Source organism: Lemur catta, chromosome 14 (assembly GCF_020740605.2).
Source record: "Lemur catta isolate mLemCat1 chromosome 14, mLemCat1.pri, whole genome shotgun sequence".
NCBI classification, from domain to species: domain Eukaryota; kingdom Metazoa; phylum Chordata; class Mammalia; order Primates; family Lemuridae; genus Lemur; species Lemur catta.
Window position 1 is genome coordinate 45,301,594 of NC_059141.1, and position 20,124 is coordinate 45,321,717.

General features: G+C 33.6%; 1 protein-coding gene across 1 annotated transcript in view; it reads right to left on the reverse strand.

Moving 5' to 3' along the window:
• CTNNA3 (catenin alpha 3) overlaps positions 1-20,124 on the reverse strand; it is a 1,449,816-nt gene that overhangs the window by 277,094 nt on the left and 1,152,598 nt on the right. Inside the window, exon 13 of the mRNA XM_045568380.1 lies at positions 3,634-3,785. Within this exon, the coding sequence (XP_045424336.1) occupies positions 3,634-3,785 (152 nt within the window). The remainder of the gene's footprint in view (positions 1-3,633; positions 3,786-20,124) is intronic.

Consider the following 20,124-nt stretch of genomic DNA (forward strand, 5'->3'; position numbering starts at 1 on the left):
AGCTCATTTTGTAAGTATAATAATCTTTTGAAATAGGTTTAATACCAAGTCTATCTTATAAATGAGGAAACTTAGGTTAAGTGAGATTTGTTTCTTACTTTGATCTTAACCATTATATGGACTCTTAATAATTGTAAAATTTATACATAGATATTAAACACCAAACAGATCAGAATATTTAATACCCCTATTCTATGAGTTTGTTAAGCATGAAATTCAACAACCTCATTTGTCCACACACTGAATCCAATGGAGATAGCAATATTAAATGTCACAGTATTTATCTTAGAACTTTCTAAAATAATCTAAACACTTGATAACATAATTAATCAAAATAAGTAGTAAATGTAGACATAATCATATTTTTTATAAAAATATTTATAGAGTACAAGGTTCTGAGCTTAAATTAGTATTTTATTGTTTCAAGGACTCTGAAGAGCACTCACAAAAATTCAGACATGAGATAGGATTCCGTAACACCTACAAACATCCTTAAGAGCACAGCCTAGTCCTCCCTGAACCTGCAGAATTATAAACCTATTGCCTTAATGTTGACACTTTTTATATACCTTGAAGAAAGCATCAAATGCTTTGCAATTCTAAGGCCAGAATATTGGTCAGCGTTAAATTTGACCTTGCAAGAGAAGATTTTACCAGATCAATTTTATCATCTTCTGTGATAAAAGGCCAAATTTTAAGAAAAAAAAAATGGATAAATTTTCATTTACTTGCACCTGATTTGTATTTTTACTCCTACAATCCAACTGTCAATTAAGTACAGAGGTTTATGGATTATTTTCCTAGGAATCCCTACAGAAGTTCTGTAGAGGTTGCCGCAGGCTACTTAGGCTACTGGGGGTACAGGAACAGATGATGGGCCTCCCGCCTTTCCTCCTTGGTTTTAAGTACAGCAGCTCTGTTTTTATCTGTTTTATCTTTTTATTCATAAAGTGTATTTAAAGAAAGTATATATTTACCTCAAAATTTAAAAACACTCTTTCAAACCATATGCATAATTCTTGTCTACGTAGCTGGATGGAGCATCAGATTCTAAAGGCTCTTAACAGGAATGCCCTTAACTGGAGCTATCTAGCAGGAATTAGATGAAGGGCCAGTTTAATATTTCTATTAATAATTTAAGTGACAGAACTAAAACTTGATATCTCATGTTTCTAATTAATGCTAATATGGTATGGTCAACAATGAAACTGCAAAGCAACCTGATAAATTATATGAGGGTCATTTAGAAACAAATGAAGTTTAATAGGATTCAGCTTTAGGACTAAGAGCAAACACACGAAATCAAAGTGGAGAAGAATACATGGGCAACAACAAGATTTAAAAAAAAAGAAAAAAAAGATGTCATCCTCTATCTAACAATCACGGTGTTTAAAATGGAAAAAATATAAGCTAACAGCACTTGGCTGTATCAGTAGAAAGTAACATATAAGAGCAAGTCTTCTACTTTGACATTGGACCAGCCCCATTTAGAATATGTTTTTTGATAACCTCATTTGAGAAGTTTGTTGAAAATTAAACAAGGACTAGCGAAGAACACAAGATACTAAATTATTCCTATGAGAAACAGTTAACAGAAATGGAAGTATTTACCTTGAAAAAGAGATGACTATAGGGAAAAATTACTTCTTTCAAAGGCTATTAATAATTACAATAAATTGTTTTCCTGCCCTACAGAGGACTGTTACATGTGAGGGATATGCAGAAATAATGGCAAGATAATTTGATTTGCCATAAGTAAGCCATCTTGACAACAAGGAAATTATGAAATAGTGGAACATCTAACTTGGAGAAGCTATAAGATTTTTTTTTCTTCCCTAAATAGCTTTAGTAGGAAAAATGCATTCTCTATCCCGGTTTTCCTATGCTATTTCACTGGCTTATATTCTCAATATCCACCCAGGGACAGTGGAAATGTAGAGGTTTCACCCTGGCAAGACTATTTTCCAAAATTCATGTGTCTTCTTCACACTTTTAATGTTTTTCTCCTGGATCTACCTACCCTCCCAGCTTTGGGTTATTACTAGTCCACTAGTTCACACAGGTTAGGTATAAAAACCTTTGCAAGAAAAAGAAAATTAGTGAAGGTTCTTGCTGTTCAGACATAGTGTTCATATAGGGTCACAGTTTCTAATTACACATGAACAAATTCTTGGAGGCTTCTCACAAATATATATCCACGGGTTTCTCTCTAATATGTAAAATTGGTTTGTTTTCAGGTTTTCCCAAGCCCCGAAGTTCTAGATCCTATATCTTGACACTTTCAGCCTTTCTCTTATAATCTCTTCCATAGCATCCATTTGCCTTACCAGGCTTCCTAATGTCTGTTGGCCTTTTTCTTTACAAGGTCCACAAATTACTCCATTTTTATTCAGTGTTCAGTGCAGGCTAACTATGACATACAGGCCTACCAGATGCTAAGGATGCTCCAACCATATATTCTTGGTGCTTCTATTTACATCTCAAAGTCTTACTAACAGTTAAGTCCAGAGGCTTTAAAATTGAATTCTGTTCATACATACAAATTACCTTCACCAGTCCCACTGAATCTTCCTACTGCAATCATCTGCCACCCTGTCTGAGGGTTGTTTCTTCAGCCACAAGAGCTTGACTGGCCCTGAGCACAAGACTCAGGTAATGCCTCTGAGGGTGGCCTTTAACCAAGGATGAATAGGTGGATAAACCTGATTTTGCTCACCTCAGGTGAGATAATTTCGAGGTGCTGAGGTGCACTCTACAATACCTCCCAAAATTCACCAGCAGGATCAAGTTCCAGTTGTCTTCAATGACTCATAATTACCCCTTTATGGTTTTCTTCTCCTTCCTGCCTCACTTTCTCTATCTCACTTCTCCTACATAGACTACTGATAGCACAATTTGTTACCTTAGGGTCTGCCATCAGGGGAACTCATCCTAAGATAAGGTATCTTCATATATTTACATATGGATTTTCCAAAGAACTTACATCTTTTAGTAACATTTAAAATAATACTTTACATTAATATTTGAGTAAAAACAATCCTGGCCTCTGTATATACAAATGTTACACACACACCCCTGGCAATGTGGCATATATTTCCCCAAATAGAAACTTCCAGACCAGGACAGTTCAAGAGTTTGTTGTTGTTGTTCCTGGCAGCTCCAAGTGAGATTTCTTGCAGAACATTCTGCAATTCTATGATCTAGGATGAGAGGGCTTGGCCATAGAAATACGTTGTTTTAACACATTTTCCTATCAATTCCACTACAGTGATGAGAAAGATTCTTTCCTTTTTGTTCAATAAAAGAAAGCAAATTAATTTATGTATTTTTCTTTGGTTCCTGATCATGCTAAGAGACACCTCAACAAATCCTGCACACCACAAATCCTACCCTTTCTGCACACGTGGCAGTTAAATGTGCTCATTTGTGTAAGTTATCACCAAATACATAAGTAAAAGTATTGTTTGTGACAGTAGATCTGACTTTGGGGATACATATGAACTTCTAGAGTTTTAATGGATTTCAGCATTGACATTACAGCATAGAAATAAAGCATTTCTTGCAATCATTCCAGGCATTCCAGATGGTGAAGAGTGTTGCAAAATAATTCAATGGAAAGTAAAGAAAACTTACCCGAATCATCATGACTGAACATCTGATATCATGAATTGTATCATAGATCTTCTTTGAGATGTCCACAAATTGATTATCATCCAACACATTCAATGAGTTCTTGCTTAAAGCTTCCAAGGCAACATTCACTTGTGTTACAAACTCAGGAATTACTGTTAAAATAAAATAAAAAAAAAAGAGAAGATTGTCCTCTTTATATTTCTGGATTTCTATAGTAATTTGCAGGAAACGTATTTTTAAACAAATACTGGACTTTTAATTATTTTTTTAAATGTATAGATACAAAAATTTTAGCAGAATTATTTTGAGTCTGAGAAGTAAAAGGAATCAAAGACAATAAAAGGCATTTTTATAGAAATGTTTTAAAAGATTATCTTTCTCCTTTATTTCATTTTTGTTTTTACCAAACGTGGAACCATATAATCATTTCTTATCCTATCAATATATAAACCCCAAGAAATTACAAAAAGAAGTTGGCATGAAAAACAGTTGGAATTGTAAACATGAAAATATTTAAAGAAAGAAAGCCTTTGAGTTGCTAAACAGAAGAAAATTTGGGTAAAAGTACTAATTCTATCTTACAAAAATAATAAAAATACTATAAACTTTCTTTTGGTAAGAAGTTTTCCCTATAATCAAAAAGATAAATGAAAAAAATTTGGCTTTCTCATATGCAAACTATTTCTAAAATAATACAACATTGAATGAGTACAGGGATGAGTTTATCAGTAATGACAATCTATGGATTGTCTTTTTAAATTAAGGTTTCAAAATAGTCTCAAATAAAAATATTTCTTGAAGTTTACTTTTAAAGTTAATGACAGTAACGGTTATTAACTCTTCACTAGGTTCAAGGTACTTTTCTAAGTGTTAATGTGATTGAAATCTTAAAACAACCCCAGTATTGACCTAGGGTCAAGAGTTACTTGAACAACTAAGACACAGAGAAATCAAGACTCTTTCTCAGAGTCATTCTGTTACTATGTAACAGATCAGAGACTTGAACCTAGACTGTCAAAATGCAATGTCTACATGCAAATTACTGTACCATATTATATCGAGAGAGCCTCTGTCCCATGTGAAGATGCAGTATAAAAACAGATTAATTGTTAGAGCAATGATTCTAAAACTGGAAGATAGAAGTACTTTAACTGGTATAAAAATATTGATAAATATTACTTTTTTTCTACATCAGATCTTTATCTGCATGTGTGGCGTACCATCCCTTGTAATCCTACTTTGCCATGTTCTTGATATGGGGAAATGTTGGTAATATACATTGGCACTGATTTTATCTAGTTCCCTCTTTCCTCTATCTACTAAAATCTATCGTCGGTCCCCTACTTCTTCGCCACCATACTTGCTAGGATTAGCCACGGTGCTTTTCTCCTCTGTCTATTCTCTAGGTATATTGTCCAATAAAAAGTGGCACCTAGCCACATGCTACTATTAAAAATTAAATTTATTAACACTAAATAAAAACACTTAGTTTCTTAGTCACACTCACCCCATTTCAAGCTCTCAATAGTAACATGTGGCTAGTGACTACTGTTTTGAAGAGTGGAGATGTGAGTATCATTACAGTAACTTCTGGGATAACAAAAACTTGCACTGAGTAATACTACTCTATAGTGAAATTTGCTCAAATCACTGTCTCACTTTGAGTAGATGGGATTAAAAAAAAAAAAAGCCTGGAGAAAGCAAACTCACATCACTTTGACTAGGAGAAATAGTACCAAACCACAATTCCCATTTATATGGATGTAACTACCAAAGTATATCTCTCTCTACTTTTTACTGAATTGCAGAACTGTGTATCCAACTGACAATTGCAAAATTCTGTCTCTCATGACACCTCAAATTTATGCTATCTAAATCTAAACATATTATTTTCTACCCAGAAAACCCAATTTTCCCCTACTATGTGACTGATTATCTTGGTGACAGTCAACCATGGGAAAACCCAGGAGTCTTCTTTGATCTCCTGTACTTCTTTACTCTCTAGATCCAAATGCCCACTAAGTGCAATCTGCTCTACCAGCTAACTATATCCCAAGTCCATTGCCAATTTTTGGCCCCACTACCTCCAGTCATCATCAGTTCCTATTTGAGTCCATGCCACAGTCCTTCCTGTGCATAAATTCTGCTCATCCTTCAGAATCATTTTTAATATAATCATATTAATGAAACCTGCTTTTAGCATTAAGTACAACAATATGTGCCACACCACAGACACTCAGTAAGTTGTTTTATGAACTAATCATGTCAATATGAGGTTTATAAGTTTTCAGTGGTCCCTTGAAACTTTTCCTGTTTGTATCTTAAGTGCCTAGCCTGGCACATAGTAGATAAATCATTGAATTAATTGAGTGATTAAATGAATGAATGAAATTTGTAAAAGTCAAACAAAGATGTAGGTATAATGCAACATATTTAGTCTGCATCTCAATGTTATCTAGGTTTTATTCACATTTGAAAAGTTCCAAAAATACTTTTATGCAGGCTTACAGGAATATTCAAACGTGTTTAATGAGTTAATCTTTATTTTTTCTAGTATTGAAAGAGAAGGGAACTCTTTAAGAAAATGTGTCCAGTAATTTCACATTTCTTTCAGGTTCTGGAGTGAACAGCTAACCACCCATCAAAACTATCACAGCAAAGAACAGGACAAAGTAGCTTCTAACCTCTTTGACATCCTATATTAACTCTAAAGACATAGTCGAGTACAAAGAGATGTGGTCTCAAAAGCTTTATTCATAATCTTCACTAAACAAAGTTTTTTCTCATACATCAAACAAGTGTGCAACACAATAATAATTTAATTCCTTTTATTAACACCTTCAATCTGTTATTAAAACTGCTGCCATCATCTTTCTATGTAGATATTAGCAAAAAAAAAAAAGGAAAAACAAAGTAATGTAAAGGTCTGATTTTCATTGAGATAATATGAGAAAGATTCAGGGTATTTTAAGAAAAATATAACATGGGCTTTTCATTATTGCAATATGATTTCATTTTAACTCCTTTAAGGGCCTTTTACTAATAAACTAATATTAGCTCCGATTAAAATAAAATCTTTCAAGAGCAAATGTTTAATTTCTGAAGTACAGATGGAGACTACTACCTTCTTGCTTTAACAGCATAAATGAACTATTCAAAGCAGACATGTAATACATTTCTCATTTCATTAGCTTAAACATCAGCTGTGGTATGCTTTACTAATACTATGGACATATGATTGCTTACATCAAACTAGGAGTGAATTTTTTTAATGCTTTCAAGAAAATATAAAATGAGTATAACTAAGTAGCCAGTTAATGGTAATTTAGAATGAACAACAAATTGACAAACCTGTCTTGATTCCATAATCTACCGAGGTTTCAAGAAAATAAGGTTTACACATAATATAAAATCATGCTATATAATCATTGATCAAAAAAGAGGATACGTTAAACAAATCCATTCTAATCAACTGAAATGCCAGGTAGCATAGACTTTCCTTAGCTCTGGAGTTTAGATTTATTAAACAAAGCTGGTCTTTGGGTCAACGTATTGTGGACTTCAAAGTATCTTTGTCTATTTTATACTGCCAAATTCTAAACCAGTTCTGAACTCAAGTTTATACTTTCTTTATCAAATTTATTCAGAATATACAGAAGAATAACTAACATTTGTTGATATCTTACTCATTTTGGCAGTGTACTAAGCATTTTATATGCATCTCTCATACAATCCTCACAGAAGCCCCGTTAGGCAAGAACTATTCCTATTCTGATTTAGCTGATGAGGAAACTGAGGTCAATCAGTTAATAAGTGATGGGCTGGTAATTGAGACTATATAGCCTGCTCTCTGAACCCTAAAGCTGCTCTGCCTCTTTTCAATAAGTAAAATCCTGACTTCTTGTGCTCCTGGGAGAATCACGTTAATTTTCTGACAGTGAAGTTAACAGACCTATAGAGCCAAATTCTCTTACGCCTTGAGCCTCTCTCTGGTAGTAACTCAAGAATATTTTATTCCTTCTTAATCCTCACTAAATTTATTATGTGCATTTGAAAGTACGTGAATTAAATAGGTCAGAAAAGCATTCAGACTCATTATAGGTAATGATCTAAAAATGATGTCACTGGATTGTTTTCTATCATTAATAAAACCCAGATTAAAATATTTCTAATTATACTATTATATTTGAAAATTACTAATGAAAGGGATTTGCCTTTGAAAGTTCACATAATGCTAAGTCGTCATTTATTCTTGTTAACTGGAAAAAATTAATAATAGTAGAAAGTCCTATTAAGCATATGAATGACTTCTATAAATGCTACTTCATGCCCTTCATTTTTTTCATTTACTTAATATACACTGATTATTATGGTTCATACTTATTTGATATTTAGGGAGCCAATATTATGTATCAGGAATGTGTTTGGTACTGCACATATTTTACAACATATAACTCAATAACTAGTGAAGAATTCATCATCTTTCAAATGATGTGTTCTAAAGTGCTGACTCACTGAAATCGTTTATGACTGTGGTCCCCAAGCCCTGGGCTGTGGACTGGTACAGATCCGTTGCCTGTTAGCAACAGGCCACACAGCAGGAGGTGAGCGGCAGGTAAGCAAGGGAAGCTTCGTCTGTGTTTACAGCTTCTCCCCATCACTGGCATCACTGACTGAGCTCCTGTCAGATCAGCAGTGGCATTAGATTCCCACGGAAGCCTGAACCCTACTGTAAACTGCGCATGCGAGGGATCTAGGTTGCACGCTCCTTATGAGAATCTAATGTCTGATGATCTGAGGTGGAGCTGAGGCGGTGATGCTAGCGCTGGGGAGCAGCTGCAAATATAGATTATCAGTAGCAGAGAGGCTTGACTGCACAATAAATGTAATGTACTTGAATCATCCCAAAACCATCCCCTCCTGCAGTCTGGGGAAGAATCATCTTCCATGAAACCAGTCTCTGGTGCCAAAAATGTTGAGGACTGGTTCTTTATGACATATAATATGGTTAATAAAAGTAGCATTTCTGACCTCTCTGTTATACTCTATTTCTACCTTTCTAGCATCTGGAATACATTCAAAAAGTAAAAAAATATATATAAAACAGAGAAAAAGGACTTTGAGATATAGCTTCATGAAGTTGATATTATGTTTGTTTCCTTTGGATGAAAAACTTCAATACACATGAAACTCTGATCAACCTTCCGGTCTTTCCAGTGATCTAGAAGCTTATCTTCTTTTCCTGGTGTTTAAATTTTAAAAAAATTTCCTATGTCTAAATAATATGTTAATATTGATAGATAATATTTCTGATTTAAATAATTTAGTAGTTTATCCAATGACCTTAATATGATAAAGATTTATCTCTTTCACACTTTCCTCACATCGTTTTCAATTTGTGTACCTCATAATAATTGGTTAAGTAAATATGACTTTTTAAACATTTAAAGTTAGACCTGGATCAATTAATGTTCTGGTAACGACCTTTGTTCTTTTATGTACTACTTTGTTTTAATGATGTTAATAAATTGCCTCTTCTAACAAATTCCTTAGTTTTCTTCATATTTCTCCATAACAATTTTCAAATATTTAAATTATAAATACTATTTCCTACACTACAAAACTTCCCAAAATCCATCAATTTAAACTTTTACCAGATGTGATGACCAGTCCTCATCATGTCCCCATGACCTCACCTTCCTGGTATTCAAATCTCCAAGCTCTTTCCCACATTGCACCAGATCTATGTACCCAACATAATATATAGCAGAAGTGATAGTGTGTTACTTCCCAATCTAGGTTAAAAAAGACTTTGCAGATTCATTCTCTCTCTCTCATATTGCTTGCTCTAGGAACTTACAAAGAACCCTATGGAGAGACTCGCATGGCAATAACCTGGGTCTGCTAGCCAATAGCTAGCTAGAATATGAGGCCTGGAGCCAACAGCCATGTGAGTGAGCATGAAGTGGATCCTCTGGCTCCACTGAAGCCCTCAGATGACTGCAGCCTCCGGTGACATCTTGATGGCAAGGTCCTGAGAGACCCTGAGCCAAAACCACCCAGCTAAGTCTTTCCTGGATTACTGAAAGATCCCAGAAAATGTGAAATATAATAAATGTTTGCTGTTTTAAGCTACTAAGATTCAGGGTACTTTGCTTCACAATGGATAATTACTGTGCTAAGAAATCAGCAAATTTTAAGCGAATATTTATAAGTTCATGGAACTATTTTGTTTCATGCAAAAGGAATCATACCATAAATACTCTTTTCATCAAGTTTTACTCAACATTAAACTTATGTGATTTGTCCCACATTGTTGTATGTGGAATTAGATTGTTGATTTTCAGTGCTGTATAGTATTCCATTGTACTACAATTAATTGATCCATTCTATGACTGACGGGCATTTGGATAATTTACAGTTTGGGATTATTATATATGGTGCTGCTATGAACATCCTAGTACATATCATTTGGTGAATATATGTATATATTTGTTATTTATTTTTATAATTTTATTTTTATTGATACAAAACAGATGTACATATTTTCAGGGTATATGTGATAATTTAATCCATTAATATAATTTGTAGAAATCAAATCAGATTCCATTTAAATGTCAGTTTCTGTGTGAAACTTTACCTGGCCACCACCCTCAGCCATGCTTCCAGCTGTCTTAGGTAATCCTGTCCCTTGGACAAGCTAACATTTCAGACACATATTTGTTAAGGCTCCTATGTTTCTAACCATACTGTATGTGTTTTCCTGTACTAGGCCACTTCCAAAACCCTGACAGAGAGCTCTCAAAAACATAAATTCTATCAGGTCATCTTTGTTTTCTCAGGAAAGATGTAAGTACCAGAGTAAGAATTCAAACTCAGGCACTTAGTCTCAGAGCCTGTGCCCATAACTACTATGTTCTACTGCTTGGGTACAAGAATAACCACCCAGAGACATACCCACAACATATTGTGGGACACAGAGAATAAAGAGAAGAGCTATATCGTTGAGGGAGAAAAGAGTATCTATAAAATATTAAAATCAGATTGACATTAGACTTTTCATGAGCAATGCTGGATACTGAATGAAAAAAGATGAAATAATGCCTTCAAATCCTAAGGAAAAATTATTTTAGACCTGGAATTCAATGCCCAGCTATTTCATCACTTAAGTGAATGGTATAGTCTTCCAGGCATTTAACTATATACATTATTTACATTCTATAAGTTCTCTATTAGGAAGATATCTGACAGATATACTCTTAAAACAAGAGGTAAATCTAGAAGATTAAAACATGGGGCTAGGGAAATAGTGGAGTTGGAAAAGCAGTGTAAGAAATACCCAGAGGATATTAATGTATATTGTATCATTGAGACAATAAGTAAACGTGGATATTTTTGAGAGCCAAGATTCTCACTATGGAATAAGGGAGATACTACTATGGAAGAGGTAAGACAAAGAACTCCTCTATGGAATTGAATTAAGGATGTCAGCTTGAACTCATGGTTTTATATATAGATACATATTACTTCTGTGTAAAAAGGAAGGAAAAATAAGAAAGCACATCCTAATCTACTTATTTTCACATACCTTTTTTAAAAAGACTCACATTAAGAATAAACAAAGGAATAAGAAATCCTGTTATGTGCAAGGGATGGTAAGAGTAAGATAAGAAGGTATATGAGAAGAAAGATCCATCTCTGAGAATACTTTTTGTTTATTTTTGACTTTTGCAAACATGGCAAGAGTCTACAATTCCAAAAAATAATAAATAAAATTACATCAACAAGGATATGGGGTCTGGGGGAGAAAACCTAAAACTAAATGCACATAGCAATAACTGAACAAATTAATGTTTCGAATTTTCAAGTGTGCACTGTTGCATTGCTCACACTTTAGTTCTTTCTAAAGCTATCTTGTACAGTGAAGTAGCCACTGAATATATGCTGCTATTTAATTTTATATTAAATTAATATGAATTAAATACAATTAAAAATTCATTTCCTTAGTCACTGTAGCCCACCATATGTAGCTACCACCCTGGACAGTATATTAATGTAAAAAGCTCAGTTCCAACTTCACAAAAAGTTCTATTTGACAGCACTATTCCAAATGTTTACAATTTAAGTATTTATGAAGCAACTGCCCTCTCTGAGGAACTGGTTTAGATGTTGGAAGAGTGATGTGGGTATCATCTTTGTAATTTTTCTGTGTATATTTATTTCACTCATACAAGTTATAAATCCTTGGACAAAACCCTCTTTGGCACCTAGAAATGTTCTGGGCTATTGCAAAATTGTGTATTAGATTCTATCCACTTATACCATTCTCAGCTTTGTTGGTCAACTTATATCCTCCTTGGTATAAATATAGATTACGACCTAAATAAGAAAATATATTTTTCTTTGTGCTTTGAGGAATTGTAGATGATATCTTTGCCTATTAATTGAGTTGATCACTTGAAGTTTGTGGGATTCTATATCTGATGAAATTGTACTAATTGCAATATATTTTAAGAATGTCTGGAATTTCAGTTCTAACTTGTTATTTTTATTCTAGCAAAACTTTTAATTATTGGTAATGAGTTATAATATTACAGTGAAAGATTATGGACTCAATCTCATTGGTAGTAGTGATTCTATTTTCCCTACATTAGCCGGATTTCCCATGGGGCTTAAAAGCTATATGCAGGGGTACAAGATTAATAATTAATTAATAATTTTTAAAGAACAAATTCATTTCTCTTGTATCTGACATTCACTTATCTTGAATCTTCCTACTATTATAACCAATATCTTAACACTTCAGGGAGCTCAAATTAATATGGTTTAAATATATCAGTATGCTTAATTTATGCAGTAGATATTTTTTCTAGAAAGTTAAACAGAAATTATTTCTGAACTGAGAAAATCTGTTGTACTGAATTACTCATTTTACTAATATTTGTTGATTAATGAAGAAAAATCATATTTTAAATGCAGTAGGGAAGCTCACTATTTAAGACAACTGAAGTAACTTTTTTATAAGTATTTACCCCTAATTTCTTTTTCTTTGTAAAGCTGAATTTTTGTATTTTGATTTACAAACACTATTTTTAAAAAGTCCACTTGAGACAATGAAGATTGACAAACATGCTAAATTTTTTTAAAGTAGTTATAGAAATTCAGAAATTTTCTGAATCTATGTAAACTAGGATTGTGAAAGGTCGGGAAAAAAAGGAAAGGAGCTAAAATTCTCTTCTGTAAAATGAAAAAGTTGGTCCATTTCTTCTACTCTAGCATATATACTCTCTTAAGTCTATTCACAATCATACATGCATTCTGTTTACTTTGTGTAGTTATTTTTGGTTACAAGCAGAATGACACTTCACAAAAACATAAATGGATGGATGGATGGATGGCTGAGTAGGTGGATAAGAGGCTAGGAAGGATACTTAGAAGAAAAAATGAGTAGATAGATGCATAGATATAATGATGGGTGAATGAATAGAAGAAGAGGTTTATTTTTATAAACCTCATCTTAAAAAAAGAGTTCAACACAGCTTTAAAAACTGAGGCAAGTGTATAATAGGTCTTGAAACTTTTAAAACAAGGTCAACAGAACAGGAACCACATAATTAAAGTTGGGAGGCAGAAGTATAATTACATTAAAAACCCTAGAGTTAAGGTATAGCAATTAAGTATAAAACTGATATTTCGCAGCATGGTCAAAAATGAAGCAATAGGTTAGTTACATGGTTCATATTATCTACGAAAAGGAATCTGAACACTTAGAAATTTTCATCAGGATAGACTTACTTTTCCTACTCAACACTGTATGTTAAGAGGAATGAATGTATCACTTACCTATTTATATTATGATTAAATAGCAAAAGAACAATAGTCCTTTCAAATAGCATTAAAGAAGATGTAAAAACATTCTTTGTAATTCTATTTCTTTTATATAATTAACATCAGATCTTCAGAAAGTTAAAGTATCAATAGTAAAGTTTTCATTTGTACCTATCTTATATGACAAGCTATAGAAATAAGACTTAAAGGTTTTCAATTCTACAGAGAAATTTAATAGATTAATGAATGAGCTTCATATGGTTTTTCATAGGAGTGAATAACAAATTATTTGAAATTGATGTCAATAGTGAGTTACTTCTTGAAGCATGTACATTCAGGGTTATCAGGCAAAAGAACTTTCACTTGTTTTAGATACTAAGTGTTGATGCGGTAAATTAATATCTTCTTGTGAAAATGAAAGTGATCTATATTTTCTTCTGCAGGAAGCTTCAGATCTGAATTATAAAACATGGTAACCTGCCTGAAGGTGACCACCACAATATCTGATAGTTCCAAGATAAGAGAAGACAAACATTTGAGTACCAATAATTTTTCTGGTGCTTTACACATGTGAAAGCAGTAATGTGTGGTAGCAATCTGTCAAGGCTTGCCATCAGACTTCCTGGTTGGGGGTCACTTGCTTCATTGCATTTTATCATTGCATTTTATACGCATTGCATTTCCTCTGGACTTTTACATTGCTGTAGTCCTGAGCAAATAGTAAATTCTCTCCTCCGTAAATTTTATTATAACACAGTGGTTTTCAAACTTTACCATGCATCGGAACAACCAGGAGGGTCCATTAAAACACAGATGGCTGGGTCCCACCTACAGAGTTCCTGGCTCAATAGTTCTGAAGTGCAGCAGAAGAATTTGAATTTTAACAAGTTTTCAAGTGATGTGAATGCTACTGGTCCAGGGATCGCACTTTGAGAATCACTTGCAGCAGATATAGTTGGCTGGCTCCTCAACCAATTATACCAACATTGTTGCTAAAAGAACCATGAATTTGTTCAGACATTCAAACTGAAGGAAGGTGATGCAGTTCTCAGTGAGACTGGGTTAGTATTCTCTGGTTCTTTTACCACATGGTATTAAAGAGAGAATTTTATTATAGTTATTATTATTTGTCACCCTATTTGATGTTTTACAAAGGCAAGGTACTTAGAAAATACATGAGCACAATTTATTTTTATATAGATACATGTATTTTATATATATCTATACACATACACATATACATGGTATCATCCAGTTACTCCCACCAAATTTACTCTTTTCTCTCTTCATGTATGTACCACTCTCCATGTTCAATCAATCAATCATGAAGGCCTGCTGATATGGCCTCCCAAATATGTTTCTGGGACATAGTAATTACTCAGAAATTGTGAATTGAATGAATATGCCTTTCTAGCTCGAGTTTCAATAATTTGATAATCCTACTTCAATGTATTCTTAGACTGAGAAATATTACATAATTTACCCAATTTTACAACTAGAACTTATGATGAATTTTTTTTTTTAATAATGTACCTACTGACTTTACCATTAATTAAAGTCAAAGGAATTATCATTGAATCAGTTGCAGTGCATTTGGTTCAGGTCTCTCTCAGTGGAAAATTCACTCCTTAAACCTGTACTGTTCCTATTCACTAAAGCTCTACCACTGCAATTTTTGGCTTTGCCTCTGTAGTGCACACACAGTACATTTAGTATACTGCTGATGGACAAAGTCTGAAGTTAAGAGGATTAATTAGGATAAAACCTGAAATACCCAAAGCTAATACCAATTCCCTGGGTCACCAAAAATGCTCTGAAAACCTTTCATTTGAGGCATGAAAAGCCTCTCACATACCATTTTATTATTTCCACCCCCTGGAATTCTCCAGATCGTCATGAGGCTGGCCAAAAAAGTAATGACAGAAAGTATACATAAGCAATTTTGTTGTTTTTAATTCTAACAATCTTAGATCTATATGTTCCTTTCTCCTCAGAGGACCTCATCACCCCTAGGTGTCTATTGTGCTCAAGATGCCTAGAGATGCCCAGAGATACTCAGATATAAGATAGGATCACATAGTTCAGGCTATCTCCTTCTGTCCTCATGTGCCTTGCTTTTTTTTTCCTACTGGAGGAAAAATTAATTATAAAAGATATTTACTTACTGATGTTTATAATTATCTTTATTTTGAAGATGACAAAACTAAATTTCCATCAGATTAAGTATTAATGGCTATCATTAATGCAAGCATAGCTAGTAAAAGATGGACCACAAAATACTTTTAAAGATGAAGCTTTGTCCTATAAAACTTAATTTAGAAAGGTTAACAATCTCTTTGGAGATGAAGCAAGTACATAACTAACTACTGGTGGCCATAAATGTAGGATTTAATCATGTATTATAATGTAATCTCAATAAATCATTTGTTATATATTTGCCTGTGTTTCCTATTACCTGTAGAATACAAGGCAGAACAAGACAACTGCCATAAGAGAACTATATAAAGCTTCTAATTTCTCTAAAGTTAGAAAAAAATGTAATGTCTATCAATGTAGTAAAATAGAAAAAAGGCTGAAAGTTAGAGATTATACCGAATTGTGATTTAAACTCTAAGGCCAAGAATCTGTTCTTAATTTTGTAGATAATTAATAGCTTTTAGAAATTTCCAGTAGGATTCTAGTAAGACTAGTGATGACAAAGTAAATTATACTGTACCTGATCTGGGACAAAACTTCCCATATAATATAATTCATTACTTTTTCTGGGAAATAATCAACATTCCTGATAAAATAACCACAGAAATTTTCTGATAGATTTTCATGAGATTGTGACCTCTTCTAGGAAATTAGACCTAACTAACCATCATGCTAAGAGCCTGATGATCATCAATCAGAATTTTTGGTGTAGTCATATATAATATAATAATAATGATTATCTAATCATCCTTTTTTTTTTCCTATGGACCATCTCTATCAAGAGGATATATTTGAATTAATTTTTCTAAGGGCTATTTCTTTGCAGCACGTTTGAAATACAATTTTATCATTTGTACATAATTAACTTGAGAAGATGTTTTAACAGTGGTTTTCAACTGTGTTCCCATGAGAGTATCTCAGGAAACACTGTTGGTAGAAAGAGGAGAGGCAGGGTAAAGACAGACCTGACTGGAACTAGTGTGAGTTCCCACACTCAATCCCTGCTTCAAAGAAAGCAGCTCTGTTTTCATCCGTTTTATATATTTGGTTTCCATTTCACTGGAATAAAAGTCTGTAATACTAAAAAGATAGTTTGGAAATTATTGCTTTACCTAATTAATATAGAAGTGGTGTATAAAATAAATTGTACAATTGAAGAAGGAAGACAAGTTAGGAGATTGTTAGAACAGGCTGTAAGAAAAGAGTTTATGAAGATCTGAATGAGGATGTTGGCAGTAGAAATGAAAAGTTTGGGACATTTAGTACTGAGATAGAGACTAGAAGATTCTATTACTGATTATATGCAGGAGGTAATAAAAGGGAAGGAATCCAAGATGACTATGGTATTGATTGATCATGATGTCTAGGAGAAAGGAGGTACTATTGTTAGTATTAAAAAAGCCAAAAGAAAAGGAGGGCTCAGAGAGAACATAGGGGTCTATTCAAGATGAGTTTGAAGTAACCTTCAAGTCCAGATATCTATCAGTAACAAAAGAGAGAGAAAGAAAGAGAGAGAGAGGAGAGAGAGAGATTGCTTTGATAAGCATTTTCATAGAGATGACATTTGGAGCCACGGCAATAGGCCAAATCACAGAACTCTGAAGAAAATACTCATTTTGGAGAAAATATATAAAAGTAGAGTTAGCCAAAGTGACAAAGATTAAGCAGAAAGGGAATTAGCAGGAGAATCAGGAGAACAACCAGTTAAAATATTTACATTAAGATATACCTGCTTGGTGTTGTGCTCATTTCCCTAGAGTTTCCAAGAGAATCTGGTAGTCAGAATTAAAAATATCTTTGTTAATAGCATTTCCCAGACTTTAAGACAAGAGTGACTTCATCCTTTCAGTGACTACCTGTCATACGGGAACATCTGTGTTACATGTGAAAGTATTGTGGAAGTCAAAATGATTGTTTAAATGTAGGATGGAAGTATTTATTGGCATTATTGTAATTACTATTATATTGTAATAGAGGCTTATCAACCTAAGACTTCTTTCTCTTTTCAGTGTTCATTAATGAAACTGCATTTATGTAATGTCTTGTAAGAGCAATATCCTACTCAAGCATATAGGTTAAGAAATGCATAGTCATTGGCTAGGTAAGCTCTTTATAGACAATGACAGCAAAGCCTGCTCTCCAGCAAGGAAAGCTTAGTAACAAAGATCCTATCTGCACTCAAAATGGGGCTTACTGCATTTCACTGATAAGAGGATGGGGAGAAATGGCATCGGAATTGAAAGGCTGTGACTGTAGGACACGATAGGCGATTGCATGTGTGGAAGGCTGGGACAGAGGGAATGCCTTCAGAGATGATTTGCAACAAGGCAGTGTCAGCATATAATGCCAAGACAAGATAGAAGCCAGCATACCGTACCAGCCAGAAGGAATCAAAAACAGGCTCAGCTGACCCAAAGGCTACAAGGCCACAAATGTCAAGCTCTTTAGTCAGTGACTACTGCTGTCAACTACAAAATAGGCTCTCTCCTGGCAAGGACAGCAGGTCACATATCTCAGTTATTGCTTAGGAAATAACCTGTCAGCACATCATCTCTGAACACAAAGGACAAAATAATTGTCCCAAGTTCTGTCAGGCAAAAGTCCCAGTCATCTGAGGAAGTGATAATATGGAACACGGTGCATTCTTATTAATATTATCTTTTATGTCTCTTACTTTAGCAGGAAACATCTAGAAGATAGAATTAACATTTTGTAGTATTGGGTTGTTTCTTTAAAGCCTTTCTTAATGCAGGGGATGTACATCAAACTTTTGTAGTTAATAATTAAGTAAGGTATATCTATGTTGACTGATTAAACATAATCAAAATCAACAGTGATTTTATTTTTCATTTTCTGTTTTTTACTTCAACCGAAATAGAATAAATATATACAATTCTGGACAGAGGTAAGTTTGAAATCCACTAAGAGTGTATTTGTTTTATGTGGTAGGGAAATTAGCTCATTATTAAAACAGATTTTTAGAGATTTATACAAATAGGCAAGTAGATGAAATTGCCCTGTCAGGGTATTTCATGATTTTTATAGGATAAAGGTAAAACTATATGATTTCTGTTGTACTTTCTAAGCTCTTACTCAAATCGATTATAACCACAAAGGAATTTCATTTTCTGATTCATCGCCATGTTAAAATGACTATGCAGTCTAAACAAAAGCACAAAATTCTGTCTCCTGTACCCTAGTACTAGATTCACACAGCCAGATCTCTTTAATGTTGGTCATCACATTTTCTATTTATCCCTAGATGTGTTTTCAAAATAGCTAAGGCTGAAATTATGTATGTATTTATATATGTATATTATATATCTGTGTACAATATACATGTATGTGTGTAAATATGTGTGTTTGTGTATGTATACTGACCATATCCACTGATTGATTCTGAAAACTAGGGAGAATTACATAATGCTTATAATCAAAGGGAGAAATATCTGTATGGATTTCAAGAAGATCCTACCTCACTAAATGTTGTGAAATTTTAGAAAATGTTGGTTAAGTGTCATGGGTCTCCTCTAGCTTTAAAAAAGTCACAACCCAAGAGGTTTTGAAAACTTCATCAACAAACAAAAATAACATATATAAAAGTAGAACTATTCACAGGGAACAATATCAAAAAAAGTGGATGCATTAAATTGAAAGCAGAGAATAAAATCAGGCATGTCGTTCTTGCTCCACTGAAAATCCATGCCAACAATACTGTCTTTTCTTTTTCTTGTCTACTTTCTTTTGGAAATTGACACTCCTCATTGTGTTTGTTCTGAACAAGACTCAGAAAATGTTACGAAATTTCACTGAACTGACAGCATTAATGAAATATAATGTATGAGCAGATAGAGTCTTTGAATTTATGTGTGAACTTATACTAGAAAGAATGGCAGTAGATATGGAGGATGGAGAGAACCCACTTCTATGTAAACATTAGGGTGGAAATACATTCATTCTCTTTAGAATTATCCTTGAAATAGAAAACACAACAATAACTTAAGATAATTTCTGGGAAAATGATGAAAGTATAAACTTAGAAAGAAGCAAACTGAAAAGCAATTTCAGAATACATTTAATCACATATTTTTGAAAAGGCATTTTACATATCAAAAGGTAAATTTTACATCTGTACTGAGATTACTCTGTCATTTGTCCCCTCTGCTTAGAGAACCATTCCATTTTTCTGAAACATCTCCTCCTTATGTCCCCACCCTGTTTATAGACTCTCAAATATGCTCAGCCTCCAAATTAGGATGCTTTCAGCTATAAGAAAACATTACCCAGATAAAGGTGGCTTTCAAAAGAGATATTTCTTATTGTCCTTCACAATCACTGCAAAGTTGGGCAATTACTATGGATTCAGCAGCTCCACAATATCCACAAGGATCCAGGCTCTTCTGTGATTGCACTGAAACCCTCAGAGTGTGCTTTTGTCCTCGGGCTTATTGCTGTGTGGCTGCAAGA